Source organism: Rosa chinensis, chromosome 3 (assembly GCF_002994745.2).
Source record: "Rosa chinensis cultivar Old Blush chromosome 3, RchiOBHm-V2, whole genome shotgun sequence".
NCBI lineage: Eukaryota > Viridiplantae > Streptophyta > Magnoliopsida > Rosales > Rosaceae > Rosa > Rosa chinensis.
In genome coordinates, this window is record NC_037090.1 from 10615263 (window position 1) to 10636343 (window position 21081).

Sequence of the window (21081 nt, forward strand, 5' to 3'; positions counted from 1 at the left end):
GAGGAAATGTTGGGTTTTTGAAAATTTCTATTTCATTTAAAAAAAGAAGAAGAAGAAGATCATAATAAGATTTGAATGTTTGATGGCAGCGCAGATAAAATCATTAATAACTAGTCTGCAATCACATGCTCTGCATGTGTAAGAAAATGGGAGGTTGTGGGATAATTTCTTTTCAATTTTTTTAATAAAATTTATTTTATAATTGTCCTATTTACCCTTGTGATTTAATTTGTTGTCAAAGTTTTTTAATCTTTCAGAGTTAAATCTGTCAAAATTTTCAATTTTGGCTAACAAAGCCTCTTCTCTTAATTATAGTATAGATTAATGATTTTTTCTAACTATTTTAATAGGGAATTCAAACTTTCCAATATAAGAAAGAAGAATATCACTAAATTAGTTGTTGATCATGTTAATTTGTTATATTCTTTTGAATGAACTTTCGAATGTTTGTTGCTCATGTTTTGGTCTGGAGATCCAAATTTAAAATGGGTGAGTGCTTTATCACAAGTTAAGCCAGAAATGGCACAACCGAATTGTTTGCTCAATAACGAAACAAGAGCCTCTAGACTGTACCTAACACAAAAGAACCTTCTATAGTAGATAGTAAAGAACAAACTAAACGTGCTTCGACCAAACCGAATCCGCTAATTGAATTCGTGGTGTTGGTTGCATTTTAAGATCACATAAATATAGCCAAACGCCCTTAAGCATTCCGCAATGCACAAATATAGCCGAAGGGCCAAGTTTGGATTGAAACAAAGAAAAGAGAAAAGGGAGATCGACGCCATTTAAAACCCGTTTTGATTATTTTGCTTATGGGAGAGGTGTTTAAACAAATGAGGGGAAGTAGAAATCTCCGGTCCTTCTTAGAGGAACGAGGTTGGAAGATCGTCGGCGTTTGGAAAAAAAGGTGGTACAAGATCCGGATGAATCTCAAAATATAATTCAGACACCAAGAGTTAACCCAATTCATTGATTGCCTATTTTCCAATCGACTCATTTCATTAGAGCTTGTACATGCTTTGAAGATGCAGTCACAGGTCAGAATATTAGAACCTTAGTTATAAGAGGTTCTAAGATTGAAAGATTCAATCCTTTGTCCCCGAGGCACTAGTTAATTTGTAAATTGTAGGAAGGTGTATGCATCTCCATTCTTGCAATTGGATTGCCTTGTAACTTTGTAAAGAATGTTTATTTTAAATTTACTGGTGATGGAGAAAATATTATAGATTCAAAAATTGTATCGGTCCTAAGAAGTAGAATGATATCTGTTTATAATTCAAAGTTTAAATTTTCATCACTATATTTACTTTCAGCACTTTACTTTTAAGCTAGAAACAGGGAATAGTGATTTGCATGAATTCATAATATTGTCTCCCTTTTTCTTTCTTACAAGGCTCAAATAGAAACAAAACCCTACTGAAAATTAGGCAAACTAGAGGAGCCAGCAGCCACCACGCGACATCACCACCACACTTGCCACGTCAGCCGAGGATATTTTGTTGACTTACAAAAACCGATACAAATCTAAAATTCCGAAAAATCTCAAAATTATCAAATCTAAGCAAAACTGAAACCAAAACTCGAGCATCCGATGAAACTGCCACTACGAAGTTCATCCCCGAGTTCGTTCTTGGCCCAATTCCTTCCCTAGTTCCAATAAAATTTAATTAATCAAACTTCTTCTTTTTATTTTATTTTATTTTATTTTATTTGGATGATAATATAACTCCCCACCCCTTTCCTATGTCAGTGAGATTTGAACCCGTGACCTCCACAATATTAATTAGGCTAACTAACTAACATGCCACGACTCATTGACATCAAACTTTTTTTTTCTTATTTTCATGTTAAAAATTAAAATAATGTAAAAGTAAAAATGGATTGAAATTTGTCTACTCATTTCATTCATAACCCTTTTATATAGAGATAGGATTACAACGGAATTATCAATTACATTGATGATACTAAATGCTGATTGAGCTGTGATTTGTAATTGCTTGATTTTCTCTTCGTCTGTTTCTTTGACGAAGGCACATAATGTGTTTTTCTTTTAACACTCCCCCTTGTGCCAAGTTAAAGACGAAATGGTGCATGAGTTGTTGCCTCACTAAAAACTTTGCCAAGTAACAATAAAAACTCTGTGGGACAAAAATAAAACTTGGTCAAAGGAAAAGAGCACAACGCACATTCTACATTTGAGAATGACATGTATGTGTTAGACTCCCCCTGACGTCTACACCTCCCCTGATCATTACATTAATCAAGTGAGCTTGGAAAGTCTTCGCATTCCTATGTTTTTCACATGTTTCTCAAATATGGCATTAGGTAATGATTTGGTGAACAAATCTGCCACATTCTCCTCAGACCTTACTTGATTCACTTGAATCTTGAGGATGGACTGTTGTTGCTGATTGTAGAAAAACTTTGGCGATATGTGTTTTGTATTATCACCCTTGATATGCCCTAGCTTCATCTATTCGATGCAAGCTGCATTATCTTTATTAATGCAAGTAGGCTCTTTAGTGGTAGAACTTAAACCACTAGTCCCTCGAGTATGTGTGATGATAGCTCTTAACCATACACACTCACAAACCGCCTCATGTAGAGTAATGATCTCTGAGTGGTTCGAGGAGGTAGCCACAAGGGTTTGCTTGGTTGATCTCCAAGATATCGTCATGTTCCCACTGGTAAATACATAACCAGGTTGGGAACGACTTTTATGTGGGTCAGAGAGATACCAAGTATCAGCAAAACCAATCAAAACGTCATTTGGCGTTTCGGTGTAGGGGGTGGCGCTTTCGCCATCAACATTTCATTTAGGGATTGCAGTTCCATCTGCGGTCCCTCTTGTCTCTCTGTAGGGAAAGAACAGTCTCAAGTCAATGGTTCCTTTTAGGTATCGAAAATGTTCTTGATACCATTCCAATGAAGCTACGTTGGCGCTGAGCTAAATCTAGCTAACAAGTTCACTGAGAATGCAATGTCTAGTAGAGTAAATTGGGCTAAGTACAATAATGCGCCTATTGCACTTAGATAGGGAATTTCAGCTCCCAACACCTTTTCGTCATCTTCCTTTGGACGAAATGGATCTTTCCTTGCATCCAAACTTCGACCGATCATGGGAGTGCTAGCAGGATGTGCTTTGTCCATGTTATATTGCCTGACTTTTGGACATATGCAGACTGGTAGATTAATATTCCACAAACTCGGTGTTCTAGTTCAAGGCCTAGATTGAATCGAGTTTTCCCAAGATCCTTCATCTCAAATTCGGATTTCAAGTAGCTCGCGGTTTTTCTTATTTTATCAAGAGTACCTGTTATGTTCATATCATCGACATATACTGCTACAATTGCAAATCCGGAACTTGTTTTCTTTATGAATACGCAAGGGCATAATTCATCGTTTTTATATCTCTTCCCAATCAAGTAGTCACTTAGATGGGTATACCACATTTGCCTGGATTGTTTTAATCCGTAAAGTGAGCGTTTCAACCTAGTTGCAAACGCACTCCGTGGTTTAGAGTCACTTGGCATGGGTAATGTAAGGCCATCAGACACTTTCTTATATATCTCTGAATCTAGATCCCCATGGAGATATGCAGTAACCACATCTATGAGCTGCATTTCCAGTCCTTTGGAAACTATTAAGATAACTAAGTAGCGAAACGTTATAACGTCCATTTTGGGAGAGAATGTCTCATCGTAGTCAATTCCAGGGCGTTGTAAGAAACCTTGCGCTACAAGGCAAGCCTTGTACCTTAGGACTTCATTCTTCTCATTACGCTTTCTGACAAAGGTCCATTAATGTCCTACAGGCTTTACACTTGGTGGGGTTAGCACTACCGGACCAAATACCTGTCTCTTAGTCAGAGAATCTAATTCTACCTGGATTGATTCATTCCATTTAGGCCAATCTGCTCTTTGTTGACATTTTTCAACAGAGCGTGATTCGATATCATCGTGCTCTATGATTCCTTGAGCAACAGTATATATCATCAATGTGTATGGAAGATCTTTCTATCAACTCATAAGCACTCTCGTAATCCTTTGAGATTTCTTTGTTCTCTGGAATCATTTCAAACATCGGAGCGTCCTCCAGTATTGATGCATTGACATAAATATAATCAGAGATAATCTCATGAGAGGGATTCTATACATTGATGATTGGTTTGTGCCTTACTCACCCACTTCTTCCTTGGGTGAGTGTCAATCGAACCAAGTGACCTCCCCCTCTTCCTTGGGGAGCCACGGCCTCAACCACACCTCCACTAAGTGCGGTTGCAGTGCCTCTATCTGCGGCACCGTGCTCCTTGTTGGGGACTTCTAACCTTGCAGGCACATTTGCAGCTGGTATATGTGATCTCTTCACTTTTACGATATCAGTAAACGCATCAGGCATCGAATCTGCTACGTTCTGAAGATCGATTATTCTTTTCACTTCACTTTCACTTTATGAAGTGCGGGGATCAAAATGAGACAGAGTGGGGACAAACCACGACAATTCCTGTCGTTCCCTTGGAAAATCCTTTTTCCTCTATCCCCCTAACGACGGGAAGATTGTCTCATCAAAGTGACAATCCGCAAATCTAGCGGTAGAGAGATTGCCTGTCAAGGGTTCCAAATAGCGGATAATTGTTGAGGATTCGTATCCAACATAAATACTTAATCGTCTCTGAGGACCCAGTGTAGTGCGTTGTGGGGGCGCAATAGGCACATATACTGCGCAACCAGATATACGTAAGTGTGAAATGTCATGCTCATATCCAATTACCAACTGGTACGCAGAAAATGGTTGGCTCGCAGTGGGTCTGAAATGAATAAGTAAAGTTGCGTGCAATATTGCATAACCCCATGCAGATATAGGTAGGTTGGTGCGCATAACCAATGCCCTAGCCACCATCTGTAGCCTTTTGATGGTGGCTTCTGCGAGACCATTTTGTGTATGCACATGGGGTACAGGATGCTCTACATCGATCCAAATAGATATGCAATAATCATCAAATGCTTTTGATGTAAACTCTCCAGCATTATCAAGCCTTATAGACTTGATAAGGTGATCAGGGTGGTGAGCCTTTAAACGTATAACCTGTGCTAGGAGTATTGCAGCATTTCTTGAGGACAATAAAACGAAATGTGACCAGATTGTCGAAACATCCACCAGAACCATAAAGTACTTGAATGGTTTGCATTCTTGATGGATAGATCCACAGACATCTCTTTGTATCCTTTGTAAGAATTGAATGTTTTGTTTTGTATCTTTAGCATAGGAAGGTCTCGATCCTGTTTTTGCTAAAGAGCAGGCTTTGCAAGACGAGTGATGTGCCTTTGAAATAGTCAATAAGGCATAATGGGAAGGAGGTAGTGATTCTAGTACGTCAGAAGGCAATGACTGCATTTGTGCCATACTAGAACCGACGCCTTGCAGTGTGGCAGATTTTTCTCCCATTTTTCACTCGAAATGAGGGATGTCCGTGTGTGTTCTTTAAAAATACGGATCATCATGTCACGACCTCGGTGCCATAGGCAGTCATGCAAAAGCATGTATGAGTTAGTGTCCCACATTTCATTGTTGGTGACAGTATAGGATTCAATGATCCGAATCGTAGTGAGGTACTGTCCACTAGATTGACTCATAAGTTTCTCTAAGATGCGTTTCCTTCCACAGTCATTAGATGTAATATCAAGGTATTCAGTTCCATTCTCACGGTGTGTTTTTACATGATAACTGTTGGCACAAATTGCTTTGAAACATTAACAAGGTTCGATTAACTCTTGGTGCATACAGAGCGTTTGTGACATTAAATATATCTCATATTCTTTAGAGTATTTTTATTTGCGTAGAATGATATTCTTTTCATTCTAATAATAATTTTTTTTCTCTAGATGTATTGCTTGACATCTTTATATTGCAATTTCGAACCATGTAAATATGTATAGTAAATAAATTTGAATAAATTCAGTGCTTAAGAATAAAATTCAAAATTTATTAATGAGCCAACGATAATCAATCAAGGTCTTGTTCTAATTCATCAAACCATTATTGAAATAAACTTTAAGACCAAGTAATAGTCTAATTAAGAATGAGGCATTATGCCTTCACAACTGTTGTTGGAAAATAAAGTAAATAAAGCATATCAGTCAAAATCTGGGGCATCGGTTGACTCAGCAAGTTCCTTGTTGCCATTAAAGTCTGCAATTGTGAGGTTGACGTCTGGGTCATGGCCTCATTCTTCCATATAGTGAGCCTCTTGTTCTTTAGACTCCCTATAACTCTTGTAATGTGCTGCTACTCTGTTGCTTACTTGGCAGTTCTTGTACCAATGCCCAATGACTCCACACCTATAGCATGGTTCATTGCCAACTCTATTCTGTTTGACTGAAGGGTTCTTAGGTGCCTTTTGCACCTTGTTTCTATGACCACTAGGGCCAGCGCCGCCATCTTTGCGCCATACATTGAGAGGGCCTCCACGGCCCATATCATGACCCCCATGTCCCTTGCCACGTGGTACATTGTTGCCATGTGGGTAGGGATCAGCACGTCCAACCCTCTTTGCATTGGGGTTCTGTCCACCTTGCACTTTGCCATAATTAGCCTCAGGAATTTTCTTTGTCCCAAAAAGCCTGGCATTGTTGTTCAAAAGAACCTCATTATGCCTCTCAGTCACTTGGAGTAGGTTGATCAGCTTGTTGAAGGTTGTGATTCTTTTGTTATCGTACTCCAGTCTATACTGGTTCGCTAGTATAATTGCTGAAGTAGGAAAAGTGGAAAGAGTTTTCTGGATCATATCATCTTCTGTGAGTTCCTTTCCACATAAATTTAGACGTGCTTTTAGGCGCAACATATCCTTGTTGAAGTCATTTACCCTTTTATAGTCAAGCAAGCAGATTTCATTCCACTGAACGGTCAGTTCTGGGAGCAATGTATCATGAATGTTTCCAAAACGTCCCTTAAGGGCATCCCACAGTTTTTTGGGTGTCTTCAACTGAAGGTATTCCCAGTGGAGGCTAGGATCAATATGTCGCCTCAGAAACATTAAGGCATTTGCTTTCACCTTGTCAGACGGTCCATTGTCTTTGGGGTCGGTAATGGTGGCAGTGTAATCTCTTACCACAAAGGCAGTTTCTACATCAGAAACCCAACGGTGGTACTCAAGTCCGTCTGAGTCCAAGATGTCAAACTCAGGTCGAGTTGGATCAGCCATCTACATAAACAAGAGAGAATAAATAAATTACCCAATCATCAAGACATCCACGTGAATTATTTTCCAAACTTATGAATTAGATTTCAAGACCAAGATTCGTAATGGTCACATTTTTTTTTCGATGCTATGTGAAAATACTTTATCACAGTAATCACAGTAAGTGTGTATGGATAATGTGACGTCGCTTTTGGGAAGCGCGCAATTTAACCCTGAAATGTCGTTAGTAGTATAAGTAAGTAGGGATCGTTCTATTCCGGGGATTGAGGGTACACTTGTAATTGTGAAACAAATAAAGAAAAGTATTATTTACAAAAATAAAATAAAGAATAGAAATATATACAAGTAACAAAATAAAAAGGGAGGGGGGTTTAAGAATTATAGAATTGAAAATTAAGATAAATAAAATAAAGAAAATGTAAAAACATATATACAAGGGTGGATCAAAACCACATCCATATGCAAGAAATCCAATTACAATTCCTATAGTTGATTTTAGGATTAATTTCAGTTTACCCCCCTGAGGTTTGGGAGTGTCATCATTTCACCCCCTCTACTTTTAATTTTGAATTTTTACCCCCTAAACTTTCCAATTTCAATCAACCGTGTCCAATTTCTCCTATTCCGTCCAAAGTCAACGTTAACTTTGACTTTTGAGGGGTAAAATGGTCTTTTCAAGATAAAATATATATATAAAAATAAAAAATAAATTTTTTTCTGTTTTTTTTTTCTTTTGTTTCTTCGTTTTTTTTTTTTTTTTTCTTTCTATTTCTTCATTTTTTTTTGTCTTCAACCTATACACCAAAAGTTATAATAGGTTTATAAAAACAAAAAAAATACTCTAGGTGGTTGAAAGCCGCTGGCTGGTCTACGATATTTGTGATATATCACAGATAAAGTGAAGAATTTTAGGATATATCCCCAATAAAGTGAAGAAATATCTGTAAAAAATGATTTTACACTATCTGTAAAAAATAATTTTACACTTTATCTAGAAATAAATATCTGTAAAAAATGATTTTACACACTCGCTGGTCTACGATATTTGTGATATATCTCTGATAAAGTAAAGAAATATCTGTAAAAAATAATTTTACACTATCTGTAAATAAATATCTGTAAAAAATGATTTTACACAAATATTTCTTCACTTTATTGGGGATATACAGATATTTACAGATAAATTGTAAAATCATTTTTACAAATATTGGTTCACTTTATTGGGGATATATCCTAAATTTTTTCACTTTATTGGAGATATATCACAAATATCGTAGACCAAAAATGATTTTACACAGATATTTCTTCACTTTATTGGGAATATACTGATATTTATTTACAGATAAAGTGTAAAATAATTTTTTACAGATATTTCTTCACTTTATTAGGGAATCCTAAAATTCTTCACTTTATCAGAGATATATCACAAATATCGTAGACCAGCGAGTGTGTAAAATTTTTTTTTTACAGATATTTATTTCTAGATAAAGTGTAAAATTATTTTTTACAGATATTTCTTCACTTTATTGGGGATATATCCTAAAATTCTTCACTTTATCAGAAATATATAACAAATATCGTAGACCAGCAAGCGGCTTTCAACCACCTAGAATATTTTTTTATTTTTATAAACCTATTATAACTTTTGGTGTATAGGTTGAAGACAAAAAAAAAATGAAGAAATAGAAAAAAAAAAAAAAACGAAATTTTTTTATTTTTTTATTTTTTTATCTTGAAAAGACCATTTTACCCCTCAAAAGTCAAAGTTAACGTTGACTATAGACGGAATAAGAGAAATTGGACACGGTTGATTGAAATTGGAAAGTTTAGGGGGTAAAAATTCAAAATTGAAAGTAGAGGGGGTGAAATGATAACACCCCCAAACCTCAGGGAGGTAAACTGAAATTAATCCTTGATTTTAAATGTCATGAGAGAGTAGTTGATCATGTGAAACATTCGAAAGCAAATGATTTCCCATATTTTACTTTTCAATGCTAATTAACCTAAGCGAAAGCACCTAGATTAATCCTATCAAACATGCAATCAAGCCCTAGAAAGCTAGTCAATCATGACATGTTCAACGCATTAGACATAGAGAAAGGCTATCAACTCAAGTGTACAACTTAGTATGGAAAAGTCCACCTAATTGCAATCCTCTTTAATTAAATTCGGTCTTTGCACAAAACCTTTACTACTTTGATTCAAGTTTACACAAAACGAAAAGTCGATTTCATGTTCTTAAACCTAGCACCAATTATATCAAAACCCTAAGTGTTTGCAACCACATAAGATTAAAATACAAAAGTTTTCTATCATGCAAATTTAATTAAACAAACCCACATAAGCAACATAAAAATCAACATATAGAAATCACAACTTTATCTCAAAACATATAAACGGGCTTTAAACTTTGCCCTTAACATTATTTGTTAACTAGAATTCATAGTTCTACAAATCTAAACAAAGAAAACCAAAAGAAATTACAAGGAAAAAGATAGAATTACACCATGAAGGGAGTGGATGATGAAGAGCTTGAGACATTGATCTTGAATCTTTAAAGCAAGACTTCACTATCACGGCACAAGGTGGATGATGACGGCTAGGAGGCTTCATGGCTTCTTCTTCTCTTCTTCTCTTTGCTTAAAAATGCATAAACTTAAAACTAGAGAATGGAGAGAAAAATGGAAAGGAAATGGAGAGACAAAGAAGATGAGATGGATGAAGGAACATTTGGAAAAATGGAAAGGAAATGGTGAGACAAGGAGATGAAATGGATGAAGGAATGTTTTTTAGAGTGAGAGGAGAAGGTGTTTATATAGGGAAGAGAAAGAAGAGTGAAATTGGAAAAGATGGAGAAAATTAGTGTGAGTAATGATGGAGAAAACATGATGATTACACCCTAAAACATGGAATGTTTTTGGGTGATGATGATGGTGGATTAGTGTGAGAAATGATGGAGAAAACATGATGATTACACCCTAAAACATGGAATGTTTTGGGTGATGATGATGGTGGATTAGTGTGAGAAATGATGGAGAAAACATGATTATTACACCCTAAAACATGGAATGTTTTTGGGTGATGATGATGATGGATTTCCTACTCATTTACTTCAATTTTATCTCCACCGAAAGTTTAGATTCTACCCAAGACTTCTTCATAACAAATATTCCCCCATGAATGTAGATTACTGTGGTAAAATTTCAGAATGTATTGCCATGTGGTTGGGCCGGAAATGCTGCTGGACCTCTTACAGGTCCAGTTTTCCAGTTTTTCTTCTGTAGAAAATTGGGCTGATTGTTTGAAGGCCTTCCACTCATAGTTTGCTCTGGCACTCTTCATAAGAAATGATCCTTGGGCTTTCTAGAATGAATCTGGAAAGTTTCAACTCATTTGAAGTTCGGATGGTTAGTCTGCCACTCCTCATTTCTTGTCTAGCTCGCTTTCTCATTGGCTCAATTTATCCAAGACACTCTTTCTCAGGCCAAAATGCTCATTTTAGGGCCAAACAGCTCATTTCATCATCATCTACTCCAATGTACCTAAAAAATAGAAATTGAGTTAAAAATCGATTCGTTAAGGAATTAACTAAGCAAAATGTGAGGAATTAACTATTAAAATACCGCATTAAAATGCTCCTATCATAATGCGCATGAATTTTCATTATCATGGCAAAACGGATTTTATATGTTGCATTCTAAAAATTAATCATAGCATATATAAAAATAAACTACATGGCATGCTCAAATTTCACAAATATACAACAAATTATATACTACACATAATAATAGCAAGGATATATCATGCATAAAATAAAATGTAAACAATAGCATAATACAAAGCATGCGTAGGCATAATTTATATAAGCGTAAATAAAAATAAAAACATGCTCAAAATTTCATAATAAAATATAAAGCATGCTTAAACATAATTATAAATCATGCGTAAATATAATCATATAAAACATAAATAATAAGGCATGCTCAAAAATCCTAATTAAATATACCATAGTATGAAATTAAATAAATAAAAGAAAACATACTTGATTTTGAGTAAATAAAACGATCCTAGCGCACGCGCGTGTTGATGCAGGAGTGCGTAGCGATGTTTTTTTTTTTTTTTTTTTTTTCAGGTTCTGCTGGGCCTGCTGATTTGTTGGGTTGAGAATCAGCGCTTTTTTTTTTCTGGGCCTGATCTTTACTTTGGACCTTCTCCTTTTTTCTTTTCTTTCTCTGTTTTTTTTCGTTTATGGTCCTGCAGGGTCTGCTTTTTTTATTTTTTATTTTTTTATTTGATTTGGGCCGGGTGTATACTTAGGCCCTTTTTTTTCTTTTTTTTCTTGGCCGGGTCCCTTTTCTTTGGGCCGGGTTTTTTTTCTTTTTCCTTTCTCTTCTTCCTCCTTCAGTCCGTCGAGTCTTCTTCTATTGCAGAGGAGGCGCGCTGGGTGCAGCAGCAGGTGAGCGGTGATCGGTGGGCTGCTAGGATAGGTGATCGGTGGGAGCAGATCGGTGAAGGTGGCTGCTTGTCACGCTGGGCTGCGACGGATCGTCGAGGCTGGACAGTCGCTCGTGCTGCTGCAGGCGGGATCGGCGCAGGCTAGAGACTCGGTGGTGTGCTGCAGGCCGGTGTATTATAGGCGGCAATGCAGTGGGCTGCTGGGATCGGCGCAGGCGGGGCTGATGTGAGGAGGGGGGCTTGGTTGTGGTTGCGGTCGAATGCGGGGCTGTGGTCCAGAAGATCGATCTTGCTGTCCGGCAGCGGTGGTGCGATAGGAGCAGGCGACCGACTGGGCAGGCTGGAGGCCGGTCTGTGGCTGTTGGTAGTGGTGATGGCAGAGGGTGGGGCTGCTGAACGAGGAAGAATTTTTATTTTTTTATTTTTGTGTTTACAGCTGTGGCAGAAAAGAAAAAAAATATTTTCTTCTTCTAGGGTTTTGATTGTTTTTTTTTCGACGGAAAGAAACTAGAAAATTAGGATTTTTTTCTTTTGGCTATTTGCTCTGAGCGTGCTGATAATGTGTAAAAATACAAATGGATTGGAATTGGTCTACTCATTTCATTCATAACCCCTTTATATAGAGATAGAATTACAACGGAATTATAAATTACATTGATGATACTAAATGCTGATTGAGCTGTGAATTGTAATTGTTTGATTCCCTCTTCGTCTGTTTCTTTGACGAAGGCACATAATGTGCTTTTCCTTTAACAAATCAAAGCAACATAATTTATTATTATTATTATTATTATTTAAAGCTCCTGTCGCTGAAACATTGTTCATTTTGATTGTCTTTTAGCGCCTGGCTTTTAGCAAGGTGGCGATGTGACGATTTTACCCTTGAACTGCGTCAACCTATTTTTCCTCAGACTGTGGAGGGATGATTTCCCCCCTTATTAAAGGGTACTTTCTAGCTCATTTCTCGCCTCTTTTTTGAACCCTAGCTTTGGGCCTTGTGTCTCTCTTTCTCTCACTCTCTCATTCACTCCACTTCTGCATGTTGGTCAATCGGTCTCCGCCGATGAGATCGCTATTAGTTGTGGCTGTTGCTGCACTCTCCACTGCTTGAATCCTCTTTATCAGAGTCGCTTTTTACTGCCGTGATCCTCCAATTGGCTGCCATTGTTTTCTTAGTACATATTAAAACAGATCTTAATCATGAGATCCTACGTATAGTTCTAACTATACCATACCAAAGTAACTGATCTTAACTTCTCAAGATAAAATTAAATAATGAATCATTTCACCTAAAAATATTGATTATAGTATATCAAACTTGATTGAACATGATATTTGAAGAGCGAAGAACGTTAAAACCAAAAAATTCTCAATCTTGAAGAGACCGATAAAAGCCCATTTAAGCTGTTGATGAAGCGAAACTCATTTTTGAAAGTAGTTAATCTAAGAAATTGTTGGATTGTGTTTATTTAATTTTACAATTGACCAAATTATATGCAAATAGCCAACAAATGATCTATAGGACAATTGGCCAAAAAAGAAATTTGCATTATTGTTAATTTCTTCAAGATTATTTCTTCTCAAAAAAAAAATTCAAGATTATTGCATTACGGCGAATCACACGCTCTCCTTCTCCGCGGAGCTTCCAAGCTCCATTCTTAATTCCTCGAACCCACGTAGCCAGGCTGTTTAGCGTTTGTCACAGACAACCTGTCCAATTTACGTTAAAACCCACTCCTCCTCACTTTGCCACCTCCACTCCAACCGCATAAACAATATACCTCTCAAAGGACATGAACGTCATTTCACTCTCAAACGTCTAAACAAACCACCTCACCGGAGCCCAACCTCCCCTCCCTTTTTCCTCTTTCTCTCTCCCTCACCTTCTTCCCCCACAGATCCGTTCAAATTTTTCAAAACCCTAATTTCCCGAGACCTCTCGATCGCTTCGATTCGATTCGATTTGATTCGAATCGGGAGCTGCTGACGTCACGATGGGGGATTTCAACCTCGCGCTCGTAATCGTCGCCATTATACTGGTGGTCGTCGTGTTCATCTTCAATGTCTACCTCCTCGTCAATTACCAGCACCCGGACGACAAGAACCAGGCCTACTTTCCCAAATTCGTCGTCGTTTTGGGGCTCTCCGTCGCCGCGATTTCCATTCTCATGTTACCGGCCGACGTGGCCAACCGGCAGGCCTGCCGCCACGCGATATACAATGGCGCGTGTAATCTCACTCTTCCGATGAAGGATCTCTGGCTCGCCGTCTATATCCTCGACGCCGTCCTCGTCTTCCTCATCATTCCCTTCGCTATGTTCTACTACGAAGGCGACCAGGACAAGTAGGTTCTTCTAGGGTTTTAGATTGATTATACAGAAACCGTATAAATACTCGTATGTATACAACTCGCCATTGCGGATTTTGTAAATTGGTGCTTTGGTTTTGTTTCTTATGCAGGACTGTTGGAAAGAGAATTGGAAGCGCAATGTTGTGGGTGGGGGTAAGCGCCGTTGTGTGTGGTCTCGTTCTCGGCATCTTGTACGGTTAGTTCTCTGCACTTGTCACTCTCGTTTTCAACGTGTTGTGGTTTCGATGAAGCTCTATTGCATACATTGTGCATTTGCTTGGTTATTTTTTTTTTGTGATTTTCGGCTTTCACACATGTGCTGTTAGAACTTAGACCACTCTGGTTTGTGTATCAATTTTTTTTTCAGGGCTTGTTGGAAAGGTGGACTTTACTGTTAGGCACCTCTCTTCTTCCACAGCTGCATTTCCTAGTTCATTTTCCTATTCTAGCGGTGAACCATGTATCAGTGGCTCGAAACAGGTATGACCTTGTTACATGTACTTGAATGGTTCTATTATCTAGTCACATTGGTCTTTCTGAATTGACCACTCAATTTTGAGGTTATTTATATTTCTGTTAATAGAGGTTTACAGCTTCTTGCTCATTTCGGTGCTTTATCTCCTGTCTGTCTTGTACCTACAGTGTGCCGCATATACTGCAAATGCTGCATCAGAGAAAACATGGACCATGCGTACTACCTTTCCAGAATATGCTGTTGCTCTTATTACCATTGTTGGATCCGTACTTTTTACTGTAAGTTTATTCTGGGTAATCTTTGTTCTAATATACATGCAATAACTGAGTAGTTTCCTGTAAGTGTGAGTGTCAAGTACGTGTAGAGGATGAAAGGAAGTTGGTTCTTTTGTTTCACATCTTTATAAGTAGTGCTACTTGCGGATTGTCATGGAAGCGAAAAGACCCATTAGGAGTGTATTGGACCACCTTATACCTTTTCCATGGTAAAATTTATGCATGTAAATATATCTATGTATGTACATATATTGAAGTTTCATATGTATCTCTGTATAGCCAATATATTTATGGTGATGTTGTATTCTACTATCCCTCTTTTCTATACTTAAAATAATAATCACCATTTTTCTTTATTGCTCAGATATTTGGTGGTGTTGGGATTGCTTGTCTACCTCTCAGTCTCATATTTGCATTCGTTCGGCGTCCAAAGGCTGTTATTACTCGGTCACAGTATATAAAGGTAATGCTTTACGGTCTATCTCGTGTGTAAAGTTTATGATGATCACATGTTGTGATTACTTATGGATAGTTTCTGTTGCTATACTCTAGGAAGCAACCGAACTGGGTAAGAAAGCAAAAGAACTGAAGAAAGCAGCCGATGCACTCCATCAAGAAGAAAGAAGTGGTTCTAAGGGTAGAAAATGGCGTAAAAATGTAAAGGCAGTAGAGAAGGTATATCTCAACATTTTACATGAATGTTGTTTGCATTTAAGCATCATTTTTTTTATACTCGGTTTGTTGTATCAGTCCTGAACCTTATGGCACTTTGCATTTATCATGTTGGATCATCACCAAACGTTAGCTATGCAGCTTCAATGGATTTCAGAAATTTCATCAGAAAAATTTTAATTTATTTTCTGAAATGTTATGGTTGTTTTTGTATTTTCTGTTATGGGATGTTATCTGTAGTTTGCTTAACAGCTTAATATTTTGATTAAAAATTTAATGCTGTCTTGACCTTGCAGGAGTTGCTTCAATTAGAAGAAGATGTAAAACTTCTAGAAGAGGTGTATCCTCAAGGAGAGCAGGTAAGAGACATTAACCATGCTACCTTGTTAACTTTTTATATATTATATTGTTTAACCTTTTTAAATATTATTCTCCTTTCCTCGATTCAGGCTGAGACTTCTTGGGCTATGACTGTTCTTGGTTACTTGGCAAAACTCGTGTTGGGAGTTTTAGGGTGAGCGATGATGTCATCCATTTAAAAATTGTAATGAGTAGATGTGCTAATATATTTTCAATACTTTGCTTCCTGATATTGCTGAGGACTTGAGATGGGATGGAATATTTGGGAGAAACTTTTAGATAAGGATCAAGGGAAGATTACGTTGTCGAAGAGAAATATAAGCCCTTGGCATAGGTGGTATATTTGATCAAACTCTTGAAGCCAATAGTAAATCAGAAAAATTACATTCAAACTAATAGCATAATGAGAACCATGTGGGATGTAGAATTATCTGGTTTTGATTAGGTAATCATTAAGTAACTGCCATTTAGGTGTAGTGATGTTCCTAGGTAGCTATTTTCATGTAGTAATAGTTTTATAGCATGGGGGTTAAGAATACCAAAAAGCTATGGCATATGCTATCATATCACTATTCGTAGTAACAGCTTTATGGCCTGGGGGTTAAGAATACAAAAAGCTACGACATATGCTATTACTATTCATGATAATTGTAGCATGGACTGCTATAGCTTTGACTTTCCCATGTGATTATTCTTTTTAAGATCATCACAATATTTCTAATATACGACTATTGGTTGTTTTTACAGATTGATTGTTTCAGTGGCTTGGGTTGCTCATATCATCATATATCTATTAATAAGCCCTCCACTTTCTCCCTTCTTGAATGAGGTTTTCATCAAGCTGGATGACATATGGGGTAATTGAGGATAAATTTTCTTGCCTCTAGATATATATAGACCTTTTTTTTTTAGTAGAAATGACAATTTCTTGCCTCTATAATCTTGATCTTTTTAAGGGATATGATTTTGATATGCTCATTCTCTACCAGGTCTTTTGGGCACTGTTGCATTTGCATTCTTCTGCTTTTACCTCCTGATTGCAGTCATTGCTGGGGCTATGATGCTTGGAATGAAATTAGTTTTCATTACTATTCACCCCATGAAGTAATGAACTTTGCTTCGTTAGCTTTATCTATCCAATAATGTTTCTAAACGCTTTTAATTGTTTGTCATCAAAAGGCTTGGTAGCTGATAGATTTAATTTACTTGTTTCAGGTGGGGAGCCACTCTTATGAATTCGTTTTTATTTAATGTGGGACTCATTCTTCTTTCCTCCATCAGGTTAGTAGCTGTTACCCTTTGTGGTTCTCATTCGCTTGTGTCACACATACATGGCTTTAGAGCTTGAGTGCCTCAATGGTGCCATCAGAGTTTGAAACCTCTGAAAAAGAAAGTTTAAGAATGCAGTGTGGATTCAAGACTTATTTGTAGGATTAGTAGAGGTATCTTTGGACAAATATTTTAGAAGAAATATATAGGTTTTTAGTTGCTAGAGGGAGTTATATACTGTCATACATAGAACTTGAAATCATGATTTTGAATTTTTGTTGGTTTCTGTTGTTTCAGTGTGATTCAGTTCTGCTCCACAGCATTTGCCTACTATGCTCAAGCAACTGCAGCACAAGAAATATTTGGTCACACTTTGGAATCTCTTCGGGGAATTAGATTTTTGTACAAGTGAGTTGTTTCTTCTTTTTCAGTTTATTTTTTCTCTGTAATTAGGCAGGTGTGATATACTGATTTGATTAGACATTTTGATAATTGCTTTGCAGGTACAATGTGTTCCAAATTGCATTTATTATCCTGGCGGGATTGACCTTTGTGTACTATGCTGCCTTCGTACGTTCATGAACCAAATGCTCTTTCAAGATAACTATCTTTTTCTACATGCCTCTTAAGTAATCCATTTCTTATTTGTTTTAAAAATTTTAGGGATGGAGAAGAAAAAAACCTAGTGGCAGGTTCCAACTGTCCTCGTAAGTTATGTTCTGTTGAGAACACAACAGCATGCACCTATCTGGAGCTGTTGGAAGTCTCAGCTTTCTCATCTCTTTTTGGATTGATTTTCACATGCGGATGTGTATGGTCTAATTTTGATCGATGTTGCGCTTTGGTGGAGTAGGCTGATATCATCCGAGTTGCATTGGATTAGTGCAGGGGAAGTAACATGTTCATTGTGGTTGTTATTGCCCCTTTGTATGTATTATTCCTTTATTTGTCTTTTGTTTTATACATTGGCTTGGGCTTGTAATCGCATTATCCTTTGCACACGTGAAGACCGAATCTGTAGACCTACCCTTGATGTAATATAACCATTGAGAACAAATGCTCATAACAGTCACTTGTTTCATGTACTTGTAGAAAGACGTGTATGCTTTATAATAGTAAGTTACAGATTTTGTTTTGGAGAGCAAAGGACTGACTATGTTTATTGATTTTTCAATTATGAGTTTGATGGAGGAAAGGTGGTTACAGTGTTACTATCATACAAAAAGCTTTGGTAATGCTAGTATGGTTTTAATCTTAATCCTCTCTGCATGAGTCCAGCAAAGGCCGAGATATTCAGACTTTGTTTTCTCCATCAAACCCGAGAGGCGGTATAGGGCGCAAACTCTTCAAACTCAGTTGGCAATGAGTTCCATTGCAGGCGTTCCCAGTCTGCTTCTTCAAGGACCTTCAGTATCTCCTCCACCACGATCTTGCTCCCCTCGGACGAAAAATGGATTCCATCCCTGAACCAAGTTGTAAAGTTAAGAAAATATTGCACGATTACTGAAACCAATAACCAAGAACGATACAAGTGCAAACACAAGCTGCAGTCGAACTCACGTAAAGCATACAGTCGACCAGTCACTTCTTTTCTGCATTGAAGTAAAGAGATCAACTGCCTTGATATCCATCTCTCTGCACAGCTCCACACAAGCATCTGAATACATTTGCAACTGCTTGTTTGTTCGACTATTCTCCCGCATGATTCCACTGGTTTCATTTGACATGAATATAAAGGGCTTAGAACTATGAAGAAAGAAAACGAAGAAGGAAAACACAAATTACCAATCATAAGCACCTAAATGCTTTTCGCATTTGTTCCTCGTTGACAGGAGGAGCAGTCAGGAAGATAAGGCGGGTTTTCTGCGAAAGGCTCTTCAAATGGGTAGCAATCTTCCTCATATTTTCTACATATTCAGGAAGAGGTACGTGAAGGCTTAAGCCTAGTGGATCCGGCAGCATTGAATCATTACCACCAAAATAGACTATCACCAACGATGGCTGGATACTTGCATCCTAAGGTTCAAATGAATTACGAAACATCAACATCTACAAGAAATAGAAAAGGTTTAGGGTACTAAATGGAATACCTTTGGAAACACTTGCTCTAAAGCCTGCAGACCATTCCTTGAATTCCAACCAGCGTATCCACGCACAAGTATATCCGCCTATGACACAAAATGTACTAAGATATCGGTGAAGCCAATAACATGAAAGTTTAAGTCAGACTCGAAAATGTAGTAGACAGAGACCCACCTCATCCTTTAGGCTAACAAAGAGGGAGAGACAAAGAGTTTGAGCCAACAGACATATTGACTGAGAGGGAAGATATTAGCGTCAAAACACAAGAAGCGTTTCAAAGACGATAGAAAAATCTACGGTAAAAATTAGCCATGGTTTTAGACCCTTGAGGTGGAGCTAAAATCTAAATTGTTAAAGGAAGCTGTAGATATATTGGTCTTTTACCAAATGATTTGAATAAGAAGATAATGAAAAATACAAGTCTCTTAAACAAGAGTCAAACCTTGCATATACATTGTTCTTAATTAGAATCTTACACATAATGTCCTCTTTAACAAAGAGACGTACATATAAGCTTACTATCTGTCTCACTGATGTATAGTACTGCTTAAATTACTTGCACAGAAAAAAGTTCTCTCAGATGAATCCAAATGCTTGTTGGTTAGATTTAGAATAAACTATGAAAGTGTGGTGCATTATTAATAAGTCTTTCAATAGTGGTTGTCTTCTCTATTAAAAGTCAGATCCTAGCTTTCATTCACTTTCTCTCTTGCTTATATGTTTAGTGGAATAATATTAGCATTTAATCTAGATTCAGACCATTTTCACCCCCAAATTCCAATTCAACTTCGTCATCTCAAAGAGCAACCATTAGCCTCAAAAGTTTAAGCTTAAACTGTAGGAGAAATGACCAAGTACCAACAATGTATACGTATGTCAACTTTATCCATAGTGGAAACACAAATAGATAGAAGGTGAGGCGTAATTGCAAAGAGGAGACGAAAAAAACCTCTTTTAAGTTTAAATGGATAAAAAATGATTGATTTTAAAAGCTTAAATGTACAAATGCATATCAAAGTTGTACTTAGAAAAACAGAACTAATATTGTTATCATTTTCACTATAGGAGCATAAATAAAACTCAGCAGCTTTTTTTATTTTTTTTTATGGCTGGAAATATTGCCTAAAAAAAAAAGGAATTATTAACCATAAAAAGGAAAATTTCAGCTGGTTCTTCTATGAGTGGGCTATAATTGGCCAAAAAAGAGATAACAAGATCATGCATGTAAGATAAAGAATTTATGCATGAATAAAGTTGAGAGAGATTGATCAAGAAACATGGAACCCACCACTAAAATTAGATTGATTGCTCATGTATGAACTATGAACTTATCAACAAGCATGAAAGCTCATCTTTGCCAAGAAATGTTGATCTTCCTCAAAAAACAACACAAAAATAAGTGTCTATCATACCTATTGATCATCAAGAATTCCATATCATATAGCCAATTTTTCCCTTAGAAGCCCAAGAAGAAGTTGAGGAAATTGATCAAACAGTTGTTAGCAGGAATCAATTAACTATTGCTAGATCAAGTTCGATAATGAAGAATTAATAACCAAGAAGTAGTATATATACCTTACGAGAATATATGTCAGCAAGGATGGCGCCCCAACCTCCATTGCTGAAACTGAACTGGACGATGGACGAACCAAACAGCACAAACTGAGGTCTTATTGGTCCGACCATCTCTCCCTCTAGCTAAAAGAGTCCAGGCTCTATATATCTTTCCGACTCTAGCTAGCTAGCTGTTATAGGATTTTTTTTGTTTCTTGCAATACTGACAATCAAGCTAAGCTAGAATAAACCAACCTATCAGCAAAGCTAGCATAAACCAATATATAAGATAGACCATTCGTTGTAACGGGTAAGGACTAAGGACTGAGGTAGGTTTGTTTTTACAGTTCCTTGTTAATTTAATTTTAATTACTTGAAGAAGATTGCT

General features: G+C 37.1%; 2 protein-coding genes across 4 annotated transcripts; one reads left to right on the forward strand and one right to left on the reverse strand.

Moving 5' to 3' along the window:
* Positions 1–13285: 13285 nt before the first annotated feature.
* On the forward strand, positions 13286–18193 carry LOC112191962 (LIMR family protein At5g01460). Its single transcript, XM_024331467.2, has 14 exons — positions 13286–14000; positions 14117–14202; positions 14374–14486; positions 14649–14759; positions 15121–15219; positions 15309–15431; positions 15725–15787; positions 15878–15942; positions 16536–16645; positions 16778–16892; positions 17004–17069; positions 17355–17465; positions 17561–17627; positions 17721–18193. Exons 1-14 carry the CDS (start codon positions 13651–13653, stop codon positions 17766–17768), a joined length of 1527 nt encoding a protein of 508 aa, XP_024187235.1. The 5' UTR covers positions 13286–13650; the 3' UTR covers positions 17769–18193.
* Positions 18190–20995, reverse strand: LOC112191964 (GDSL esterase/lipase CPRD49). Of its 3 annotated transcripts, XM_024331470.2 has the most exons (6): positions 20715–20995; positions 19314–19373; positions 19148–19225; positions 18856–19073; positions 18618–18767; positions 18190–18520 (listed from the first exon to the last, which is right to left on the reverse strand). In XM_024331470.2, exons 1-6 carry the CDS (start codon positions 20823–20825, stop codon positions 18370–18372), a joined length of 768 nt encoding a protein of 255 aa, XP_024187238.1. In that variant the 5' UTR covers positions 20826–20995; the 3' UTR covers positions 18190–18369. The 3 variants fall into 3 exon arrangements, with proteins under 3 accessions (XP_024187238.1, XP_024187239.1, XP_040372208.1); XM_024331471.2 differs by lacking the exon at positions 19314–19373 and having other exon boundaries at positions 20715–20979; XM_040516274.1 differs by lacking the exon at positions 19314–19373 and having other exon boundaries at positions 18856–19066; positions 19148–19242; positions 20715–20773.
* Between the last annotated feature and the right edge of the window lie 86 nt (positions 20996–21081).